The 22,830-nt window shown below is 41.6% G+C and overlaps 1 protein-coding gene across 4 annotated transcripts in view; it reads right to left on the bottom strand.

Annotated features, from left to right (window-relative positions):
- CADM2 (cell adhesion molecule 2) overlaps positions 1-22,830 on the bottom strand; it is a 398,136-nt gene that overhangs the window by 3,010 nt on the left and 372,296 nt on the right. For all 4 annotated transcript variants that reach the window (XM_081001530.1, XM_081001532.1, XM_081001531.1 and 1 more), the window contains one exon: positions 2,026-2,151. In XM_081001530.1, the coding sequence (XP_080857656.1) occupies positions 2,026-2,151 (126 nt within the window). The remainder of the gene's footprint in view (positions 1-2,025; positions 2,152-22,830) is intronic.

Genomic DNA, 22,830 nt, shown 5'->3' on the forward strand with positions numbered 1-22,830 from the left:
AAGGAAACATTCTTGATTAGCTTGTATGAATTAGCTAAGGAAATGGTCTTGGCCTAGATAGCAAGCAGCTTTATCTTACACAATATTCTGATTATCAGGTGAACAAGGGAACACACTTCAGTAGGTGCTTATTGCAAATTACATGAACAGTTCTAATAATGCAGGTTATGATTAAAAGACAGTGGGAAGATGTTGCAGAAAAATGAGAATATAGCAATGACCATATTGTATTTTTTTGCACTTTTTTTTTTAAAAAAAAACCCATAATCAAAAAACCAATGTGTGCTAGGACTGGATATATGTGGATAAGATAGGGCAGCCATATGTATATATGCCCAGCCTATTCATATATTTCTGCGTTACTTTTAAATACTTATTTACTGAAAAGCATTTCTAAACCATTTAATATTTAAAAATCTCTAAGCAGTAAAGAAATATAGATATAAAACCAACAGCAGTATCATAAAGAAAAACCTGATACCCAACTTAAAATCAACAGTGAAATGGCATTATATATATAAAAAAAACAGAACAAAGGAAGGAATTAAGTAATAGCAGTGTTCCATTTTATGGGTTAGGGGAAGCCTGGACAAAAGGTATGTCTTTATAGCATGTCTGAAGGAACTGATGCATAACACTTCACATATGGCAGAGGGAAGGACATTCTACAATTCAGGGACAAGGGTGGAAAATGCCCTTTTTCATGTTACCACTCTGTGATATTGTGTTGCGTGCAATGGCAGCTTGAGTAGAATGTCCCTAGATTATCTAAGGGATTTTGCAGGTATATACGGGGGCAATTGATCTTTAAGATGGCTTGGTCCCACATAGTTCAAAGCTTTATATATTAGTAACAAGACCCAGAATATGGCTTAGTAAGTGACTGACAAGCAGGGCAGTTTCCTCAGCACAGGTGTAATATCTGCTCACCCAGGGGCTCCACTAACAACCTGGCTGCATTGTTCTACACCAACTGTGGCTTCCATTCCAGTCTCAAGGGAAGTCCCATGTTGAGCTAATTTCAGTAGTCAATTAAGAGGTGGCCAACACATGAATCATGGTGGTCAGACTATCCAGTAAAAGGACATAGATGGCATACCAGCCTAAGTTGATAACTGGTGCTTGTTTCACACAGCGGCATACCTGATCCTTCAGAGGGAGTGCTACTCCCTTTAGAACTGAAAAAGTCCCCAACACCTGGGAACTGTTCACCCATAGAGTCTCTGTCTTACTGGGATTCAATTTCAGTTTGTTGGCCCTCATCCAAGCATTGATTCAAAACAGTCAGCCTTTCCCGATTCAGATGTTAACATGCCCCAACTCTCTTAATGGCGTGACATGAGGCAGAGGAAGACATGGGGGAAAGACGCGTAGCCTTTCTCCCTTGCCTTGCCATATCGTGCAGTGCTCAGTTCTTTGAAGCACTTTTGAAGAAAGAAAAAGGCAACAGATTCCATTAAGGAAAGAGGATAAAACATCCAGGGAGAAAAATCCCCAAAATGTACATGCCCATTTTGCACCACACTTCCCCCCCCCCAGGCTTAAAAATGACTGTTAGGACGTCAGAATTTAATGGTCAGTATCTTTCCTGTCTTGAGGGTTGAAAAAAAAAAAGCATTTTTGAGACCCAGCAGTTCACAACTGTCTATCTTATCTGCTTGTCTGCCTATTTATATAGAATTTTTATCTTACAAACTCGTTAAATTAAGGGACAGTGGGGGTCTATTGCATGACACAGAATCCCAACTGCCTGATTCCGAGTCAGACAGACACCCTGTGTGACCTTGGGCAGATTGCTAGATGTTATTTTGCCACAGTTAATCCAGCTGTAAAATTGGGTAAAAATCAGGACCTCACTAAAAAAACAACAAAAAACCCCCAAAAACTTGATGCTGTAACATCAGAGCTGAGTTTTCCTGGGGTCTAGAAGAGTTTCTTAAATAAAAAAAAGTGTTGCAGGGTAAAACTAATCACTAGGAAATATTGCTACAAAAGGTGACTGCACTGTGATTAAATCTAGCCTACCTTTATGTCTTGCCAGATATCGACCAAGCAGAATTATAGAACATAGTGTGACAAAAACAACTACAGCAACTATCCCTCCTATAACAGCGTGGTCCGTTGCGTCCTTTTCAGCCATAGCATTGGGGTCTAAGGGAAAAAAATGACAGTATAACATATTATTCTGATATGCTGAAAAATGAAAATATCCAGATGATAAGGTATAAAACAATTGTCTCCCTCCCCCACAAAAAAGTCATTTTAGAAATATTTACAAGAGTTATTTCAGTCCATTCCCTACTAGCTTATCAGTGATATAGCACTGCTTGTATTCCCAGAGACTTAAAGCCCTGAGGACGTCACAGTATGAAAGGGAGAGGGAATCTTAAGCAGACAGTACTAATAGGAAAGATTTCTGGTTTTGTCCTCATCACTTTTCAACTGAAAATCTGGCCATAGCTATTTATAGACAGAAAAACAAGGAATCGAGAATTGGGGAACAGATAGAATCAGCAGAATGGTGTCTGCATAATACATAATTTATAGAGCTGAATCTCAGTGGGAATCCCTTATATATTCTCCTTTTGTCATCTGTATCCTTTTGCAGTAGAAAAAGAGAGGGGGGGGAGAAAGTGTAGCTGAGCAAGTTCTGCAGGCGAAGCTGAGTCTGCTTGAATTTGGTCAGATAAACGTAAATGCATCTTTGAGTAACTTCGTTCATTCTCAAGTGTTAGTTCGTGAATTCAAAGCAGCTATTTGATTAATGCTGAAGTGGGTAAATTCAAATCGTTTTTAACTTTATATATATATTAGCCCCTATTGTGTTAAGGTTCCGTGTTTCAAACATTAGGAACACCAAAGGATTTAAACTTGTCATTTAGTACACTGCTCATTTATTTTTAGGGGCCTCATCAGAAAGGCAGCCAGGGAAAATAGCATCACCTAGGGGAGTAATTCCTCAGAAGTTCTGATCGATTAAGTGGTACAGTAACCTCCCGGGTATCGGTTAAAATAAGTGAAAGAAGGAGATCTAGAAAATGATTTGGTCTTAAAGATAAGGCTAGAATAATTTAATTTTACATTAAGAATGCCTCAACTACCAATGAACAGCAGCTCTGCCAAGATCACTATTAGTATGCTCACAATGTATTAACAGGTTCACATGCAGTGATATATGGACAGTTCCCTTTCAGGAGGTATCTTTTGCACTTCGTTTGAAAATGTACAGTGAAAAAAGGGGGAGGGAGCAGCTTTTGAAAAATAACTCTTGTGATTTTGGGGGGAGTGGGGGTGGAGGGTAGAAAGCCCAAACTAAAGGTGGGGAAAATACCATCTCTGAAATGGTGCTCTCCTAAAGTTGTGCATCACAAACAGGCATGTCCATTGCAGATAAGGTGTCAGACCTTCAATCCTAATAGCAGTAGTTGCACAGCTGCTTACCAAGTAAGAAATTTATCAAGTAATAATTTGGCAATCTCTGTAATGCATACATTCATCTTTCCTATTTTATCTTTCCACTTGCATCACGTTGCCACCATGCCTTCAAACCATCTAGAACTATCCGTTTTACAAAAAGGATCTATGAAATATTGACCCATTTAACTGCAATCCCAAGCATGCTTCAAAAAGGGCCCACTGTGTTCAGTGGGATATGCTCCCATGTAAAGTATGCATAGATTTGTAATGAGAGTACAGTTGCAGATATATATATATATATATAAATATATATAAATATATATATATATATATATGCACACTGCAAATGAACACTGAAATGCTTCATACGACAAGGCTGTGAAACATATTTAATTGTTAAGTATCCCATGAATTGATTTGAGCTTGTGAGCAGGCACGCTTATAATCATAGCCTTAATAAATTAAATCTTTTGAACTTTGCTTTCTTTGAAAATCTAGGGCACAGTATTAAAGTCTTTGGGAGGATTTCTCAGGGTCCACGGGATTTTGCAGGCAGAGAGGGAGGCCCAAGGCCTGAGAAGGAGGTCGGTCGATGCACCAACTGTTGTAGCCTCATGGTAGCTAATGTCAGACAGGGCTAAAAAGATTCCACGGTAGATCAGGAAAGGCACTGGATCCATTGGAACCAAAAGCCTCCCATATTCCTGGAACTGAGAAGCAATGGGAATAAGAAATGTTTTTAAAAGATGAATAAGGGTCTTTCTCTCCAGCTCTCTTAGGATTGTTCTATAAAGGATTGTTTTTACTGTTATTGTTAAGTTGTGGGCGAACATATCAGACGACACAGCGATTCTTCGAAAGCAGCTCTTTATTTGTAAGCTGGAACAGAACTGAACTGAGGAGTTCAGTCAGCCTGCTTATATAGAGCTCCACTAGAATGCAACAGTAACCATTTTCTGTAACTAGCCAATCACTGAACGTCAGATATCAGATCCTTATAAGAGATTCTTTATATAAGAAGTTAGATATAATAGTAAACTATATCCTATAATTATAATAATAATAATAATAATAATAATAATAATAATAATAATTTATTACTTATCCCCCACCCATCTGGCTGGGCAGAATATCCCAGCAGAATATTAAAAACATGATAAAACATCAAACATTAAAAACTTCCCTAAAAAGGGCTGCCTTCAGAAGCAATTATGCCAGTTTCTTGATTTGGGTACCATGAGAAACAGGACGTTAACAGCTTAAAAGCACAGAAATACAAGACTGTAGAGGTGGAAGGGACTCCAAGTGTCCTCTAGCATAACTCCCTGCAACACAGGAACCACGGCTAAAGAATCCTTGACAGATGGCTATCCAAGCTCTGTTTAAAAACCTCCAGTGGAGGAAAGTCCACCACCTCCTGAGGAAATCCATTCCACAGTCAAACAGCTCTTACCATCAGAAAGTTCTTAATCTAAGTCATTTATAAATATGATGAACAACACCAGGCCAACACCAGGACAGAATCCTACAACATCCCACTTGTCGCTTCTTTCTAGGATAACGAGTAACCATTGGTAAGAATTCTTTGGCTTTGGTCAGTCAACCAGATCTACCTAACAGTAACATCATCTTGCCAGCTCCTCCACAAGAAAATCTTGGGGGACTTTGTTGAAAGTCTTACTGAAGTCAGTTCCACGAGGAAAGGAGGCAAAGGAAAGGAAAAAAGGGAGTGTGGCCACACAGCTTGTTCAGAGTCTTGTTTATCAGACCATTTTTAAAATCTGAATCAGAGCAACAAATGTATCAGATTCAGTCCCCCTAATCCACTTGAGTTATAGGTAGAAATTTACCTGGAATCACTTTGAATATTAGTTAAAAAGTTGACACAATACTGCTCAAAAGATGACCATAGATATGTAAAGAAGGGAAGGAAGAGGTGGACACCTGACCTTTGCAGTTCTTCTTTCAACAACAGATCTTTCACAACTTTCTGTCAGATCTCACACTAGGGTATTGAGGGAGTGGAAGGAGCCTTCTCTATAGCACACAGACCCAATTCCCTCATTTCCATCACATGTTGCTTTGAATTCCAGGTGTTAAAAACAATTACCGTATTTTTCGCTCTATAAGACGCACCAGACCATAAACCGCACCTAGTTTTTGGAGGAGGAAAACAAGAAAAAAAATATTCTGAATCTCAGAAGCCAGAACAACAAGAGGGATAGCTGCGCAGCGAAAGCAGCGATCCCTCTTGCTGTTCTGGCTTCTGGGATAGCTGTGCAGCCTGCATTCGCTCCATAAGACGCACACACATTTCCCCTTACTTTTTAGGAAGGAAAAAGTGAGTCGTATAGAGCAAAAAATATGTATCTTTATTCCCTTCAAAATACCTATTAGCTGAGGCTTAAGCCACAGTAAAGTAAAAGAGGGAGATAATAATAATAATAAAAATAAAATAAATAATTTTTTTTATTTATACCCTGCCCTCCCCAGCCAGAACCGGACTCAGGGCAGCTAACACCAATAAAATTACAATAAAATGTAATAAAAAAAGAAAGAACAGTTAATTAAAATACGTGTCAGGGAACTGCCATTGGAGCTAGAGGCGGAGGGAAGGCTCCAAAGGGATGCAGGAGAGGGTCCCAGTAGGGAGAGAGGCAGCCCATCTGCTGGGGAAGGAAATCAGCGTAACACCAGTGGAGAAGGGGGGCAGATGGGGGAATCGGAGAGGAGGCTCCAAGACTCTTCACCAGAGACCAGCGGAGAGAGTACGGGTACTCCGCTGCCCACACCCTCCCTGCGCAGAAGACTTCCGCGCAGGGAGAGTAGGAGGAGACTTGGCGTCAAACAACTTTTATGCTGGAAAAGGTTTAAGAAACGCCCACTGACGGATTCTGCCAGCGACTGAGACAGTCACGATGCTGGAGGCTGTTCAGTCAGAAAGGGTTAACCAGGTAACCTAGCCAGGAGTGGCGGCAACTTACGCACGAGCAACCCCTAAACCCATTACAATACGGGTTAAAATACAATTTAAAATGCAGCCTCATTTTAGTAGTAGCCCATAAATCAAAACCATAAGGGGAGGGAAACATAAGGGTCAGACTGAATCCAAACCAAAGGCCAGGTGGAACCGCTCCGTCTTGCAGGCCCTGCGGAAAGATGTCAAATCCCGCAGGGCCCTGGTCTCTTGTGACAGAGCGTTCCACCAAATCGGGGCCAGTAGTGAAAAGGCCCTGGCCCTAGTTGAGACCAATCTAACCTCCTTGCGGCTCGGGACCTACAAAGTGTTGTTATTTGTGGACCTCAAGGTCCTCTGTGGGGCATACCAGGGGAGGCGGTCCCGTAGGTACGAGGGTCCTAGGCTGCATAGGGCTTTTAAAGGTCAAAACCAGCACCTTAAACCTGACCCTGTCCTCCACCGGAAGCCAGTGCCGCTGCTAAAGCACTGGATGAATGTGGTCACGTGGCAAGGACCCTGTAAGGAGTCTCGCCGCGGCATTCTGCACCTGCTGGAGTTTCTGGGTCAGCTTCAAGGGCAACTCCGTGTAGAGTGAGTTACAATAATCAAGCCTGGAGGTGACCATCACATGGATCACTGTGGCCAGATCAGGGAGAGAAAGTTAGCATTGACTGTTAACATATAACAGATAGCACTGACTTTCATGCATTCTGAAGAGTCTCCATTTGTTTGTTTTGGCTTGACTGGTGCCTTTCTTACTCTTCTGTTCTCCTTTACCCAGTCCCCAATCCACATCAACAGGTATTAGGCATTTTCATCAGCAAGAGTAGCAGAAGCGAGATTCTGTTTTCCCACACAAAGATACCTAAGTGAGGTATCACCATATCTGAACCATGTGCCTGAGAACCAAGCACAGAGCTCCAGGAAACAATTGCAAGTGCTACCAACTGCTCCCCCGTCCATCCTGGCCAATAGGGAGCAGGCAATGGAGAGTAATTTCCTGTTTACTTCTCAGCAGCATCATGGTTCCTGCTTCTCCTTGCACACCAGGGAAAGAATTAGCAGATAGGCTTTCCTGTTGAAAAGTAACCCAGCAAAGCTGTCTCTCTCACTGTCTATCTCTCCAGACACAAACCTGCCCCTTAGGCAGTTTGTTCTTTTCACCCCTGACAAACATTAGATGTTCAAGGGTAGGGATACCAGAAATTCAACATGACCAAAATACACAAGTACACGTTTGTATTTTGGATACATGATAAAACAAAATGCAGAGTTTAAAAAATTCGAGATTCCAACTGTACAGCTATTTAGGATGTTTTCATTAAGACAAATAACCTATCAGAAATGTGAACCAGTGATCGGGTTTATTAAGGTTTCGCCATCTCAAGGTGAAAACCATATTTACATAAAATACGACAAAACAGGAAGTTATCCCTAATGTGAAAATATTAACAGAAAAGAAAGCTCTATATGTAGAGCTATGCACTATCTTGCAGCACTTACCAACACACAAAATCCCTTCAGTGAACTACAGTGCTGAATTTACTTCCTCTATTATCTTACATAATTACCATTTCTGGCTAAATGGTTCAGGGAAAGTTGCTAAAAATGAAGAGTTTCTCCTCTCAAAACTAGATTACTACCTGGTGGGGGGAAATGGGTGCACATAGCAAGAAAGAATTATATTGAGCTAAAAACAAAAATAAAGACTAGCATTTGGGGAGAACTCAAAAGGGAGTAGAAATGTTTGCACACTTAAAGGAGGCATGGACAGAAAAAAGACTGCATCCCCATTGCCAAGGCACTGAGGACATGATCCCACTCCACCTCAGACTGGTCACAATCAGCACTGCATTCCAAGGGACTCTTTTTCGAACTGTTTGTTCTGTGCATTCATGTGCATGTGCACAACAGCAAATCGTTTTTAAAAATAATGTCCTTTCTAATGCAGCATTCATTTCTTTCACACTAAATTGTGGGGCTGAAATGGCAGTGTCTTCATTGCCTTGGCAACAGGAATATGTTCCCTATTTTCTCCCATTCCCATTCAAAGTGAGGGCAACAGGAGGCCTTTACTTATCCTTAGTGCTGTCAGCCCAGTTTGTTTGGACAAAGTCATGTTCTTATGAAAAAGAATCCCTCTACTGCTTATTTATTGGTTATGGATGGATGTCTCACACATTAGGTTCTTCCTATACGCAGATATTACTTATTGTTTATTTTTCCTAACCTTTTGTTATTGAGGCCACCACACGTCTCAATACAATTTGTATTCTACCTTAGTTTATCCACCAGAAGCTCTGGAGAAGCACCGGACAAAACAGCATGGAGACTAAAATATTAAGTAATAATGGCCCATCTAGTTCAGCATCCTGTTTTCACAGCAGCCAACCAATTGCCTATGGGAAGTCCATAAGCAGAGCAAGTGCAAGAGCCCTCTCCCCTCCTGTGGTCTCCAGCAACTGGCATTCAGAAGCATTGCTGCCTCTAGCCATGGAAGTAGAGCATACTCAACATGTCTATGAGCCATTGACAATGAGAAAGGTAAAAGTAAAAAATAAGAGTAAATTATAATTTATTTAAAATAGTTACTAATCAGACAATGATGTTTGTATGTATAGTAACTTAATAAACCAGATGGTTAACTTCATTTTGTTATAATTGCTTTATATAAGAATTATCTCACTGTATCATTGAATAGAGGGACGCGGGTGGCGCTGTGGGTTAAACCACAGAGCCTAGGACTTGCCGATCAGAAGGTCGGCAGTTCGAATCCCCGTGACGGGCTGAGCTTCTGTTGCTCGGTCCCTGCTCCTGCCAACCTAGCAGTTCAAAAGCACAAAGTGCAAGTAAATAAATAGGTACCGCTCCTGCGGGAAGGTAAACGGCGTTTCCGTGCGCTGCTCTGGTTCGCCAGAAGCGGCTTAGTCATGCTGGCCACATGACCCAGAAGCTGTATGCCGGCTCCCTCGGCCAGTAAAGTGAGATGAGCGCCACAACCCCAGAGTCAGCCATGACTGGACCTAAGGGTCAGGGGTCCCTTTACCTTTACCTATCATTGAATTATTTAGCAAATACAGTGTAGGGTTTCTGTCACCTTAAGGGGAGAGTTACACAAGCTTCAGTTCTGTTCATAATCAGACCTAAAGCTGATTCCCTATTCCACTCTTCCCTCGTTAACACTCATCAACTAGGCACTGAGGACTGTACAGTGGTACTTCAGTTTAAGAACAGTACTGTTTACGAACAATTCAGTTTACGAACTCTGCAAAACTGGAAGTAGTGTCCCGGTTTGTGAACTTTACCTCAGTCTAAGAACGGAATCTGAATGGTGGAAGGGCAGTGGGAGGCCTCATTAGGGAAAGCGTGCCTTGGTTTAAGAACGGTTTTGGTTTAAGAACGGACTTCCGGAACGGATTAAGTTCGTAAACCGAGGTACCACTGTACTTGTCGTCTTCAACCAAGTCCACACTTAATGAAGTGTTCCTGCTACAGTCTTCACCCTGATCCAGCAACCTCTGTTCTTAGCATTCCCACAGCCTCTTAAGACACAAATTCTTCTCTGCAAACCTTCCCAGTTGTATCCAGTGATTTTAGCTCTTTGGTTTTCTCGGGCGTCTGAAGTTTCTCTAAAAGCCCCTTCCTGAGTCCTTTGATGTCCTTTATATGACACCAGCTCTTACACCAACAATCTCTTTCAGCAGTTTTCTTTTCTGTCCTCCTTGGCCAGAGCTCAACCTTCTGTTTTCTATAGCAAGGGCTCCCTTAGCTAATCATTTCAATTTGGGTGCAGTTTTGCTGCCCCACTGGCCTATAACAGCAATCCAGTAGGATAATGCAGACGTGCCTGACCAATTAGAACTCATCAGTTTTTGATCCATTTTGTATGTATATGCAGAAGAAACTACTTTCTCAGATTAAGGATAAATCTGATTTGATACATGGTATACTACAGCCAAACTGTCACTCAGGTCCCCTGCTGCCCCCTTCCTGAAACACGACCTCCACAGCTCCCAGTCACAATGGCTTGCAGACAGTTAATTCAGCTATATTCAAATCCCAGTATACATTTTTTTTAAAAAACAGACAAAAAACTGCAGGGCTGAGGGGAAAATATTCATTGCCTTGGCAACAGGGATATTTTTCTCTCTCTCTTACCTCCCTTTCAGAGTGAGGGCAATAAGAGGCCTCCACTTGCCCTTATTGATGTTGCCCAGTAAATTCTGATTGGAAAAAAGGAATGGATGTGGCACCAGAATATATATGATGCACTACTGGGAGGGAGAACTCTTAGGGTGGGCAAAGAGATGTTCCTTCTAATACCATAAAACTGAATGCTAAATCATGGTCCATGGCTGTTATGTGAAATGGTTCAAAACAGCAACATGATGCAGGTAGTCTAAAGAAAGAGACATGGCTTGTGTTCGTGTGTGTGTGTATACACACACACTTGTGTGCATGTACCTTATGACCTAGACACACCATTAACAGGACTCAAAAAAGTATGGGGGGAAAGTGTGAAAAGTGAATCTGATTAGAATGATCTCAGATTGTTTAAAACATGTACTGGAATCATCTGAATGCCACCAGAACAGTGAATTCCCTTTGATTTCAAAATATGTTATCTTCGTCTTAGTCCCCTTGAAATGTTAATGGTTTGGATTCTAGTAAGTTAAAATGGAAGGCTGTGTAATGGAAAAATCCAGCTTCTCTCTTGAAAATGCTTTAAGGCTTTTCCTAGGAAAGCAGTAATGTAAAGGACTTTGGGAAGGGCCCTGAAAGACTAGACTGTATTCTTAATTAAGCTTTTGACTTTCCCTGATTTTTATATACTTTAAAGAATATACCAATGGGGATGGGTGAGTAAAGCAACTTAGAGGCTAATCCTTCCTGTGTAATAGAAACAAGATCAGAATGCTAAAGGTCATTCTCAAGCACATTTAAATATATATTCTCTTCTGCCTGCCTTATCTTTTGCTGAATAATTTGTCTTATTAAAAAGGTTGTTGATACACAGTGCCATTGTTCTTTGATTCATGCATAGAAGAAAACGGAAAATTCTCCATGTTAATTTAAATATCAGAACACAGTCTTCATCACCTTTCAATCAAGCTATGGATAAATGCTGTATATTGACTGCCAGTTTATGTTTTGAGCATTGTGAGGGGTTTTGTGTGTGACCTCTGTTGCTTATAGTTCAACGGTCAGCAGTTCAAGGCTTTGTGCTATAACTATTTTGCTGGCTGATATCCATAGCTTTAAGAGAGAAAACGAGAGACCTGGTGGAGGAAGTTATACAAATTACTATTCTCCCTCCTACTTATTCCTTTCCCTCACTTCCAGTGTCACAGAAATACATTTTGAAAGAGTCTCTATAACTTCAACTATCTCATGATCCTCCCCCCTCCCAATTACCTCCAAATCTGAGCACAGACTAGAGCATTTCTATGTTATGATACAAGCTGTCATTATCAAGATACAATTTCAGATACTAACAAATCTATTTTAATATTTTAATGTGGTCAACTAATTGCCAGAGATTATTTAAATGAAAAAAAGTTTCTGTAAACTATAAAAAATATTTTATTCTATTGATTAAGTGCAATATTACATTCTGTGTTATTTTTTGTAATCCTCAGTGCACTTGTGCACTCACAAATCATAATGATGACCTTCTGATTCATATTGTGAGCTGCAATACCAATTAATCATGAAAGTTATGATGCCCTTCTGATATGGGGAGGTACATAAACAAGGGTATCATGATACCTATAGCAGAGTGATGACATAAGCTGAAGCAAATAGAGAAAAAGCAAACTGATCCTGGAGGTGTGAACTATGCAGTAAAATTTCGTTTCCTCTGGTGACAGAGAGAACCTGAGAGGCCATAAAACACTGGACCTCACTGTGGGCAGAGAGAGAGGTCTACGTTTGGAGGCCTATATGTGTGACAGCAGAAAGTGCCACTGTAGACCCACTGGTGGCTCTCTGTGGTAGGATCATGAATGAGCATTCAGGGGGTGTTGTTGTTGGAAGCCATTGGTCCACAGGATCTGAAGATGGCTCATTCCCATTCATACTTATCAATGTGCTGAAAAATTATACCAGCCCTGGGGCTGGCATACCTCCCCTCCCTTCAGATTGAAGTCAATGGGAAGGAAAAAATAAAAATAAAACTGGTGTGGGCGGGGTGCAATTAACATGTGCTAATAGGGTTGTAGGGACGTGGGTGGCGCTGTGGGTTAAAACCACAGAGCCTAGGACTTGCTGATCAGAAGGGGTGAGCTCCCGTTGCTCGGTCCCTGCTCCTGCCAACCTAGCAGTTCAAAAGCACGTCAAAGTGCAAACAGATAAATAGGTACCGCTCCGGTGGGAAGGTAAACGGCATTTCAGTGTGCTGCTCTGGTTCGCCAGAAGCGGCTTAGTCATGATGGCCACATGACCCGGAAGCTGTATGCCGGCTCCCTCGGCCAGTAAAGCGAGATGAGCGCCGCAACCCCAGAGTCGGCCACGACTGGACCTAATGGTCAGGGGTCCCTTTACCTTAATAGGGTTGTGGATGGCGTGGTGCTTACAACTGCAGATTTCCCCTGCCCAGGAAGGTAAAATTAATCTGCTGGCTTCAATCCTTTACTCATTTGCCTGGGATTAAACTCCATTTAACTCCAAAAACAGTATGGGAAAAAAAATGGAAATTACAGTTGCCATTCTTCATGCCTATCAGAATTTATAGGTATAGATATTTCAAGCTAGTATAGGCCACCTGTAACTTTCAGTGGGGCAAAAAATCCCAAATGGAGAGGAAACGATAAATTATTTGACACAGCACTTACTTTATATAGTGGTACCTCGGGTTACAGACGCTTCAGGTTACAGACGCTTCAGGTTTCAGACTCTGCTAACCCAGAAATAGTGCCTCAGGTTAAGAACTTTGCTTTAGGATGAGAACAGAAATCGTGCTCCGGCGGCGCGGCAGCAGCAGGAGGCCCCATTAGCTAAAGTGGTGCTTCAGGTTAAGAACAGTTTCAGGTTAAGAACGGACCTTCGGAATGAATTAAGTTCTTAACCTGAGGTACCACTGTATATCTAAAGTGAAAACAACCAGTAGTGTCATCATTTAATTAAAGCATATTTGAAAGTATTTTATGTTTTTAACGAAATTCCCTTCTGGGAACCATAAAGCCTTGTTTTCTTCTTTCTCATTCTTTCTAATTGCCTAAAAGTAAAATACTACTCAATATGCACTCTTAATCGTTTTTCTTGGGGTTATATGAGCCTGCCAAGTTTGAGGCTATTCTTTGGTTTTCTAAAAGCTGTTAATATGTCTAATAAAAAGCTGGACAGTTGTTGGTTCATGGCTTTTCGTATCCCTTACTGCTTTTCTTTCCAGCAGGATTGATAATCCCTGTGTCAACACACTACTGGGGAACGATACGCACATCAGAATTCTGCCTTACCAGGTTGCATCTATACCACAATGACAGACTCATTCCCCCGTTTCTCTGGAGACAGCAATGAGGGCTCAAATCAAAAGGTCCACTGTAATTACTATGTATATTTCAGATTAAATAAATGTGATAAAAGCTTCCATCTGGCCGTTGATCAAACGTGCAAAGGGAAGCTGATTTCCAATGACATATTACAATATGTCGCTTGTAGCAGCTTCTAATGTCGTCCTGTAAATTACTTACATTTGGGATTACTTGACAAAGGCAGACAGACCTATTACTCACTTCTTAAATGCTGCCCACTGGGGGAAAGTGAGATGTGGTCTAATCTTAGAGCTGTTAAGCGAGCATTACCAAACAATGGCAGTATTTCATTTTACTAAATGACAATTGTTCTGAAATATGTTTACTCAGTTGTGTACCACGCTGTACTCTGAATGATAAAATGTTGCTGTTCATGTTAAAACTAAGACTGACCACTCCCCTAAATCTCATTATTTAGAAACACATTTCTACAAGGTATGAAATGGATAAGTGATGTATGCAAAAATATTCCCAATAATATTAAAGTGTAATAAAATACTATTTAACAAGAAAGGTGCTTTGAATGCAGGTCTTAAATCATGAAACCAGGTGTTCACTGGAGAAGCATCCACTGGAAACATCTGAAGGGTGTTCTCAGGAGGCCAAGGACCACCCAGAGTTGCAAGGCATATTTGGTTGATGGGTGGATTAGAAGTAGGAGGTCAGAGAGTGTTGTGTGGTCAGTATGTGCAATATTTGTTTTGTTGTTTGTCTCACTGAATGTTTCATTTACAGTCATACCTTGGAAGTCGAACAGCTTAGTTCTCGAACGTTTTGGCTCCCGATCACCGCAAACCCAGAAGTGACTGTCCTGGTTTGCGAACTATTTTTGGAAGCTGAACGTCCGACGGGGCTTCTGTGGCTTCCAATTGGTTGCAGGAGCCTCCTGCAGCCAATCAGAAGCCGCGCTTTGGTTTCTGAACATTTTGGAAGTCAAATGGACTTCCGGAACGGATTCCGTTCGACTTCCAAGGTACGACTGTACTTGCAAGCTTGGTGAACTATCACTCCAGTGGAGGAGTCGATCAGATATTCTGTTGAGGCATTTCCTGCCTCAAGCAACAGGAGGAACACCTCAACATACTTTCAGCACATCCTAAATACATTTCTATTTCCCCAGGCATTTGCTGGTTATTAATACCAAGCCCTTTAGTAGAATTGGCTGGTTTTACTGTGATTGTTGTATATGTTGCAATGTGTTGTTTTTATGAACAATGTGTTTATATTATAGTGCACTGCCCTGATACTACCAAGGAAGGGCGGCAAAGAAATGTTCAAAATAAATCTGATTCAATGCAGCATTTAAAATCCTATTCTGTATCTGTGGCAGATCCAGCATTGCCTCTGTGAAGTCTCAGTGGACCCTTTTTCAGTTCTACGGAAGGAAATGCAGTATAGAAATGAAACGAAAAATCAATCAGTAACAACTCCAGCACTTCAGAAAAGCTTACAGATTACCAACTGTGGACAAAAATATTTGGAATATGGTTACTCTTGACTGACACACTAGTTCAAAAAGCCAAGGGAAGTGAGAAGGGTGCAAATGCCTTGCATTCTCCAGTGGACTTTTATATTTAAACCTATGACTTGCCTTTGGTACCACAGAGGCCATGGTATTTTTAACTGGTTTAATACCTTTCATGGCTTTGCTTGTACACTTGGGCTGCCCAGGTTGTCAGCTATCTAATGTGTGTTTGAGTTATTTTGTGATGCAGCATAACAATCTCACATGCATCTTTCCCGTGTCACACTGAAAAGATGCTACTCGTCCTATTCCTACTAAGGTCCATTGAGTTGTATGAGACATACTTCTGAGCAGACAGGCATACGATTTAACTGTTTCACTTGGCGAGATGAGACTAAGCTAATGCTGCCTCCTGCTCTGATCTGTAACAATGGATTCAAGTTACAAGAAAGGAGATTCTGACTAAACATCAGAAAGAATTTCCTGACAGTAAGGTGGTGGACTCTCCTTCACTGGAGATTTTTAAGCAGAGGTTGGATGGCCATCTGTCATGTATGATCTAGTTGAGTTTCCTGCATTGTAGGGGTTGGACTAGATGACCCCAGGGGTCCCTTCCAATTCTATGATTTTATGCCCCTGCATTGGAAGCCTGTAGGTTATAATGGACTTCATTCAAAAATAGGGGGCCTTTTTGGATATGAGAGAGTCTAGATCCCCCCAAATTCCAATCTTTCTTACAATCGCATTTATATCTTCACCTTGGTAGCATGCTGTGCACTTTTTTTGTAAATAACGTGACCTTTACTCAGAAAATGGAAATGCAGTAGCCAGTGAAGGACAGTTCAGTAGAAACATAAGAAACCTTAACTGCAAGTGGAATTCCTGTGCAAACTGAGAAACACAATTTCCTACCAGGAGCATGGGATTTGCAGTTTCCGCTATCTCCCAGACTGATTTTTCAAGCACAGAAAACGGTGCAACCTCTGCTTCCTGCTTGTCAGCTCAGTAGCATCTTTTCCAGGTAAGGAGAACCTGGCAGTGCCTCTCCAGTGAACATACTTCACCACTGCTTATGATCTCATTAAAAAGAAAAGAGAAGCTTTCTTTAAGAAATGCTAAAATATTTTTCATCAGAGAATGGATTCCAAGGCAAGCCAGGGCAAGAGGAAAGCTCACAAGCGACTATTTAGGACTATTACTAGAAATAATTTGAGATCTATGACTGGTGGACAATACGGCTGTTCAGCCTCCGAGGGATCCAATATGAGACGTAGCTCAGGCAGTTCAAAAAACTGGTCCCAACTGCCAGTAGAGGAAGAAATGGTGACTGGGAGTTAGGCTTGCTGACAGCCTGCTTTGGAGAGAATAGAAGATAGGCCAGTGCTCATTACTAAACTCCCTCAAAGTTTTTTTTATAGAACTAGGTGTTGACCAGTGCTCAGAATGGAAACCTGGTATAATGAACTGTATTTTATTTTTGTACTATAGCTACTTATTTTCAGCTGCTTTATAAACTATAAAAAACCATAAAGCGGTTTATACTGGCACCATTTTGGTTCTTTAATTATCATATGCATGCATCAAGAAGTCTTTGTATATTGAGCTCAGTTTGGAAATGAAAGTATTAAACACAAAAACTAAGCTACCTAATCAAAATTTAACACTGCAGTTGTTAGTAATCAGCAAAGATAATAGCATACAAAATGATCACTTAAAAATAAATATATCTTTATATAGTATTAACTATATAATTGAGCCTGTAAAAAGTACTTTGTTAAATGTCCTTTATGACCTTCCTAATAACACTACATTAATATAAAACATGGTGAACAAGATTTTTTCCCCCATATCTGTACAGCCAACAGAGCACATCTTTCTTTACTGGGGGAGAAGTAACATCAGTGTGAAATAACCAGCTGTGCATGCAAAACAGAATATCCTTCCAGACACCTCCAATAAAGTCTGAAGATGTAAAAGAGCTGATAATTATAATAGTGTGAAAAGTAATGAGCTCTGAGTGTGTGTTTGTGTGATGATGAGCAGAACTGTTGCTGTAAATCAAAAAATCAAACACCATTTTCAACAGAGAGCGCTATTTAGCGTAACATTTTTATAGCAGCATCTACACCTAAATAGTACAGAACCCCCTTCATCCTCATGACACCCTCCAAACAAGCTGCCTCATTTCAGTACTTTTACACCTATGAAAATACTTGAAATCAATTATGGTGAAGTTGATGCTGAGTTGATAGTGGTACTGTTAAATAAAGCCAACCATTCCCCTTGCTGATATTCACGATTTGAAAATGATTCTTGAGAATGTAAAGAAATAATTCAAAGTAATTGTGTCTACATTTATTGAAAGCATAAGTAAATACATAAAATTTCCCACTTTTCACGTAACTGACCTTTGAGTATAAACAGAAAAATAATGTCCATGTTCATAGAATTCTGACGTTTACTGCATTAAAGGCCCAGATTGTTTAGAATAAACTGTGTTAAGTATTTTGTTTTGTTTTGTTTTGTTTTGCTTTATTTAAAAAAAAATAGGTCACAGTCAGAGGAGGAGATTAAAGATATATAAAAGTACTTGCATACCTGGCCTCTGCCTTGAAGCACTTATAATTCAGGTAGGCCAAGAGGTTAGAAGTGGCATGTGAAAGGAGATGAGTGAAAATTGTTTAAGAGTTGGGGGAGGGGAGAGAGAGAATTTTTCTCAATTGCACAGTGGGTTTTCTGATGGATAGCTTGTGAAGGCACAGGAGAGCCTTCAGAAAAAAAGGTGGGGAAGGAGATTTACGGGGCTTGGGTATACTTCTTGGCTGCATTTCCTCTGTTATAACATCTAAGCCAATTGACCTCATTTCCTTATTTCTAACCTTACTTCACTTAACAAATTAGTCACTTTACAAGCATAAGAAAAGTTGCATGTAAATTCCTGCCCTTCTAAATGGTGTGTAATTTCTTATTAATGAGGATATATCTTCCTTCCTTCCTTCCTTCCTTCCTTCCTTCCTTCCTTCCTTCCTGTATTTGTAGCTTGCTCTCCAACATAGAAAGACTTCCAGAATGGTTAGTATACACTCGGTTAAAATGAGACAGTCCCTGCCTTCAGGCTTACCTAAAAGCACAACACAGCAAGGAGAAATGGAGAAGGGAAGAAGGGGGGCGGAAAGCAAAATAAGACAAGAATTCTTAATGCTAAATAGTTGTTCTTACAATATTGCAGAATTAGTTCGTGTCGTTGGATTCTTAGTTAAAAATATTGCCTTTTAAGTACTTAAGTAAAGAGATGTATGTAAAAGGACTGTGGACAATTACACATACTTTATATAAGAAGTGTTTCTCTTTCTAAACTCTCATTGTCATCCTGATCTCCAGCCTGACATCACTGCCGGTGGGGAACTAAAACCCCTTGGAAGGGGCTATATTGCTTGGAGAGGAACAAACGGTATGACAAGGAAGGAGAAACGAAACAGCAATGTCATTGTGTAGGCAGATGAGTTTTCGTGGGTCATCTTGATTCATACTCATGAGGTTTCATGCCATAGGGCTAAAGCAAAGTCACAAGTGTATCTCTGCCAGTCAACTCTTATTTTAATAAGGTGATCTTGTCCTTGAAGGGATGAGCTTGAATCTTTCGGGAAATGCCAAAAGGGTACTTATTTTATTTGAGGCAGCATATGCTTACTGGATGGAAGCTGTTCACTTGCAAGGGATGGTTGGTGGCAGATTAAAGGTGCCTATACAGTGGTACATCACCTTGCCAACAAAGGTCCGTATAGTTAAAGCCGTGGTTTTCCCAGTAGTGATGTATGGAAGTGAGAGCTGGACCATAAAGAAGGCTGATTGCCGAAGAATTGATGCTTTTCAATTATGGTGCTGGAGGAGACTCTTGAGAGTCCCATGGACTGCAAGAAGATCAAACGTATCCATTCTGAAGGAAATCAGCCCTGAGTGCTCACTGGAAGAACAGATCGTGAAGCTGAGGCTCCAATACTTTGGCCACCTCATGAGAAGAGAAGACTCCCTGGAAAAGACCCTGATGTTGGGAAAGATTGAGGGCACAAGGAGAAGGGGACGACAGAGGACGAGATGGTTGGACGGTGTTCTCGAAGCTACAAACATGAGTCTGACCAAACTGCGGGAGGCAGTGGAAGACAGGAGTGCCTGGCATGCTCTGGTCCATGGGGTCACGAAGAGTCGGACACGACTAAACGACTAAACAACAACAACAAAATACAGTGGTACCTCTAGTTGTGGACATGATCCGTTCCAGGGTGCCATTCGCTCCCCGGAAAGTCCACAACTAGAGTGGTGCTTCTGCGCATATGCGAAGCGCGCAGAACGCTTCTGCGCACATGGTGAAACCTGGATTTGCCGCGTTCGCAAGCCGAAAAGATGCAACATGGACCTAACGCAACATGAGGTATGACTGTATTAGATATGGCACAGAGCTCTATGGGAGGCAGTTAGCTATCTATATGCAACCTGTTCCCACTTGGCTGGCACACAGTAGGGTCAATGCTGGCTGCAGAAAAAATGGGTCTCTTTCTTGGTTTACCACAATGACTCACTTGTTGCTCCTTGCTGTCTTTGGCCACATGCAGACTTTCTACTCAGTGATATGTGTAGAGATATGTGTACTCAGTGATATGTGTAGAGAGTCCCTTTCATACATTTAACTCAATATGATGACAGGGAGCACACCAGAATGGCACACAATGACACGGGCAGCATGACTGCCCAGTGTGGTCTCATTGCTCCCACACACTTAACACATAAGGAATGTTCTTTGAAAAGGGCTGCCACAGCCTGAAAACATGCACCTTAAGACAAATACATGTATAGATTTCTTTACTGCACCTTTTACTGGAACGATTTGACATTTTGTGACACTGACAGTCTCAGAGTGTTTTTTCTCATCTTTTATTTCTATTCAGTTCATCAGAATGAACAGCTAGTCAGGCCTGTAATAAAAGCTGCTCGTGCTGATACTTCCAGGAATGTCCAGAAGCTGTGTGTTTGTAGCCATTTCTAGAACAAGACTCATTCATTGGGGGGAAGTAAACTTGCAGTGTAACATTCCAGCAGTTCCAAAGTCCAAGGGCTGTTTCAAATTGTCATTGTTCTTGAACCTTCCCTTCACACCTTGCAGGGCTTACACTGCACACACTGATGATTAAAGGGCATAAAATGTGAATCAACCCTTAATGCAAGGAAGTAACTGGGAACTAGTAGAACCTAGATCCAGTGGATCTAAGACATCACATGGGTCCCCATCCTCATCCCTTGTGAGTAGTTTTGTTGTTATGCTAAGTCAGCCACTGGAGCTTGTTTCCCTGCTCCATGAAGGGAGGGGCCCAATGCAACTTGCTCTCATTTAAGTGGACAGAGGTTTGCAGGCAGCATGCATCGTTCACCAAAATAAAAACATAGCAATTGCCCTAGCGTCATATAGTGAGTTTCATGGCAGAGTAAAGATTTGAATTCAGGTAACGTAAAAGGTAAAAGGTAGAGGACCCCTGGACAGTTAAGTCCAGTCAAAGGCGACTATGGGGTGCAGCACGCATCTCGCTTTTCAGGCCTGCCATTTATCCCCCCCTCCCTTATCAATACATACGTACTCTGGCATAAATGGGTGGTATTAAATGCTAGTTCTATTCAGAGTAAGCCCTTGAAGTTAATAGGCATGATTCACTTAGGTTTATTACTTTCAATGGGTTTTCTCTTAGAAGGCTTAGCCTAGGCAGGGCCAAACTTGGCCCTCCAGATGTTGTGGGACTACAATTCCCATCATCCCCAACCACTGGTCCTGTTAGCTAGGGATGATGGGAGTTGTAGTCCCAAAACATCTGGAGGGCCAAGTTTGGCCATGCCTGGCTTAGTTGAACAGGAAGTTAAAACACATAAACAAAAATCTTTGGGGGAAATGCAAAGGAAGTGCTATAGGATAGCTTGTAATTTCAACAGAAGCCCTCAACAATATTCCATCTTCCCCATCAGAAAAACAGGTTCCCAATGCAAGCAAAGGCCCATCATTTGCATAGCAAGGCCCCAGGCCCTGTAGTTCCCTTATATAATAAACACACAGAGACACGGATAATTTAGGTTAATGGGCAAAAATAGGCCACAACTTTATTGGTTACAGATGTGAGCGGTTTGGCTTAGGCATTGGGTGAAACCAGACTATATCCTGACCCCTCCCATCACAAAGGCGTACCCAATGCCTAACCGCCACACAAGCCCAATGGCTCGTCGCCAACACCCTCACACCTGCAACCAATCTCAAATGCCCTCCATGATATCAAATGGCCAAATATCATTTCCTATATCGAAAAGGTGAACACCACCATTGCGATACAAGGCCTCCTGGTCAAAAGTAATGAGGGCAAAGGAAGCCACCCCCCAGCCGCACTGCAGTTTAAACATCCTGCAGCCAGGCCTACCCCCCCCCAGCCACCCAGAGTGGTCGGCCAGGGGTGTGATGCAGCTGGAGTCTTGGTGATGTGGGCAGCATCCCTCAGCCCCAATCTGGGTCATTGGTGGTCCCGGATGCCAGTCTGCAACCCCACTCCTCAGGGAATGGGAGTGGATTTCTCACAAGCATTTTTGGCAAAGCAGGACAAGTAAACAGCTTGGGGCTATGCAAGAACAGCCCAGCTCAATTCCACACTCAGGGCTTTAGGGAGACAAAGTATTGTTTAAATCTGCCCCCAGGCGTGGCTTCTGACAGAGAGAGAGAGAGAGAGAGAGAGAGAGAGAGAGAGAGAGAAGCCAGGAGAAGAGATAGGAATCGTCCTGCCCTGACTCCCTCACTCTTTCTATGCTTGGGTGGGTGTTTTTTTAACTGTTTCCTCTCCTTAGAGATACAGAAGTGACCTACTGTTAGTGATTTTTATGACTTTGGAGGGTTTTTTGGGGGGGGGATCTTGGAAGGGCTACACCCCACTTGGCCCATGAGGAGCCTCCCCTGAAGGAAGTATAATGCATACTGGGATGCTATAAGCAATGGTGCGGGACCAATCAAAATCAAAACCCAAGTATTGTGTCGTAATATATCTTTCTTACTAGAAAATCCAGTATTGATAAAAACAAACAAATAGACACGGTCAGAAGATGCCGTTTTAGGGCTTCACTTAATCAATATTCAAGCTTACCAATGAACTATCCAGCTCATTTCCACTCATTATGAATCATTACTTGAGAAACGGAAAAAAATATAAAAACTACTAATGATGAAGATTGCTATTATGCAGATTTGTATAGGCAACAGCTCCTTTTCAACTTGCTGGAATAAAGCCAGCCTTCCAATCTCTGCCTGAAGCAAGCAGGAGCTGCTGTTGAAAGGGGATGGAGCATAATATTGCTACTGAAAATTAAATGTGCCTTGTGCTACTATTTCCCTTCTCCCACTTGCTGAAAATGTATTTACCACTCTCACATTCATTACCTAA

The sequence above is a fragment of the Podarcis pityusensis genome (assembly GCF_964106645.2).
Source record: "Podarcis pityusensis genome assembly, chromosome: 4".
Lineage (NCBI taxonomy): Eukaryota > Metazoa > Chordata > Lepidosauria > Squamata > Lacertidae > Podarcis > Podarcis pityusensis.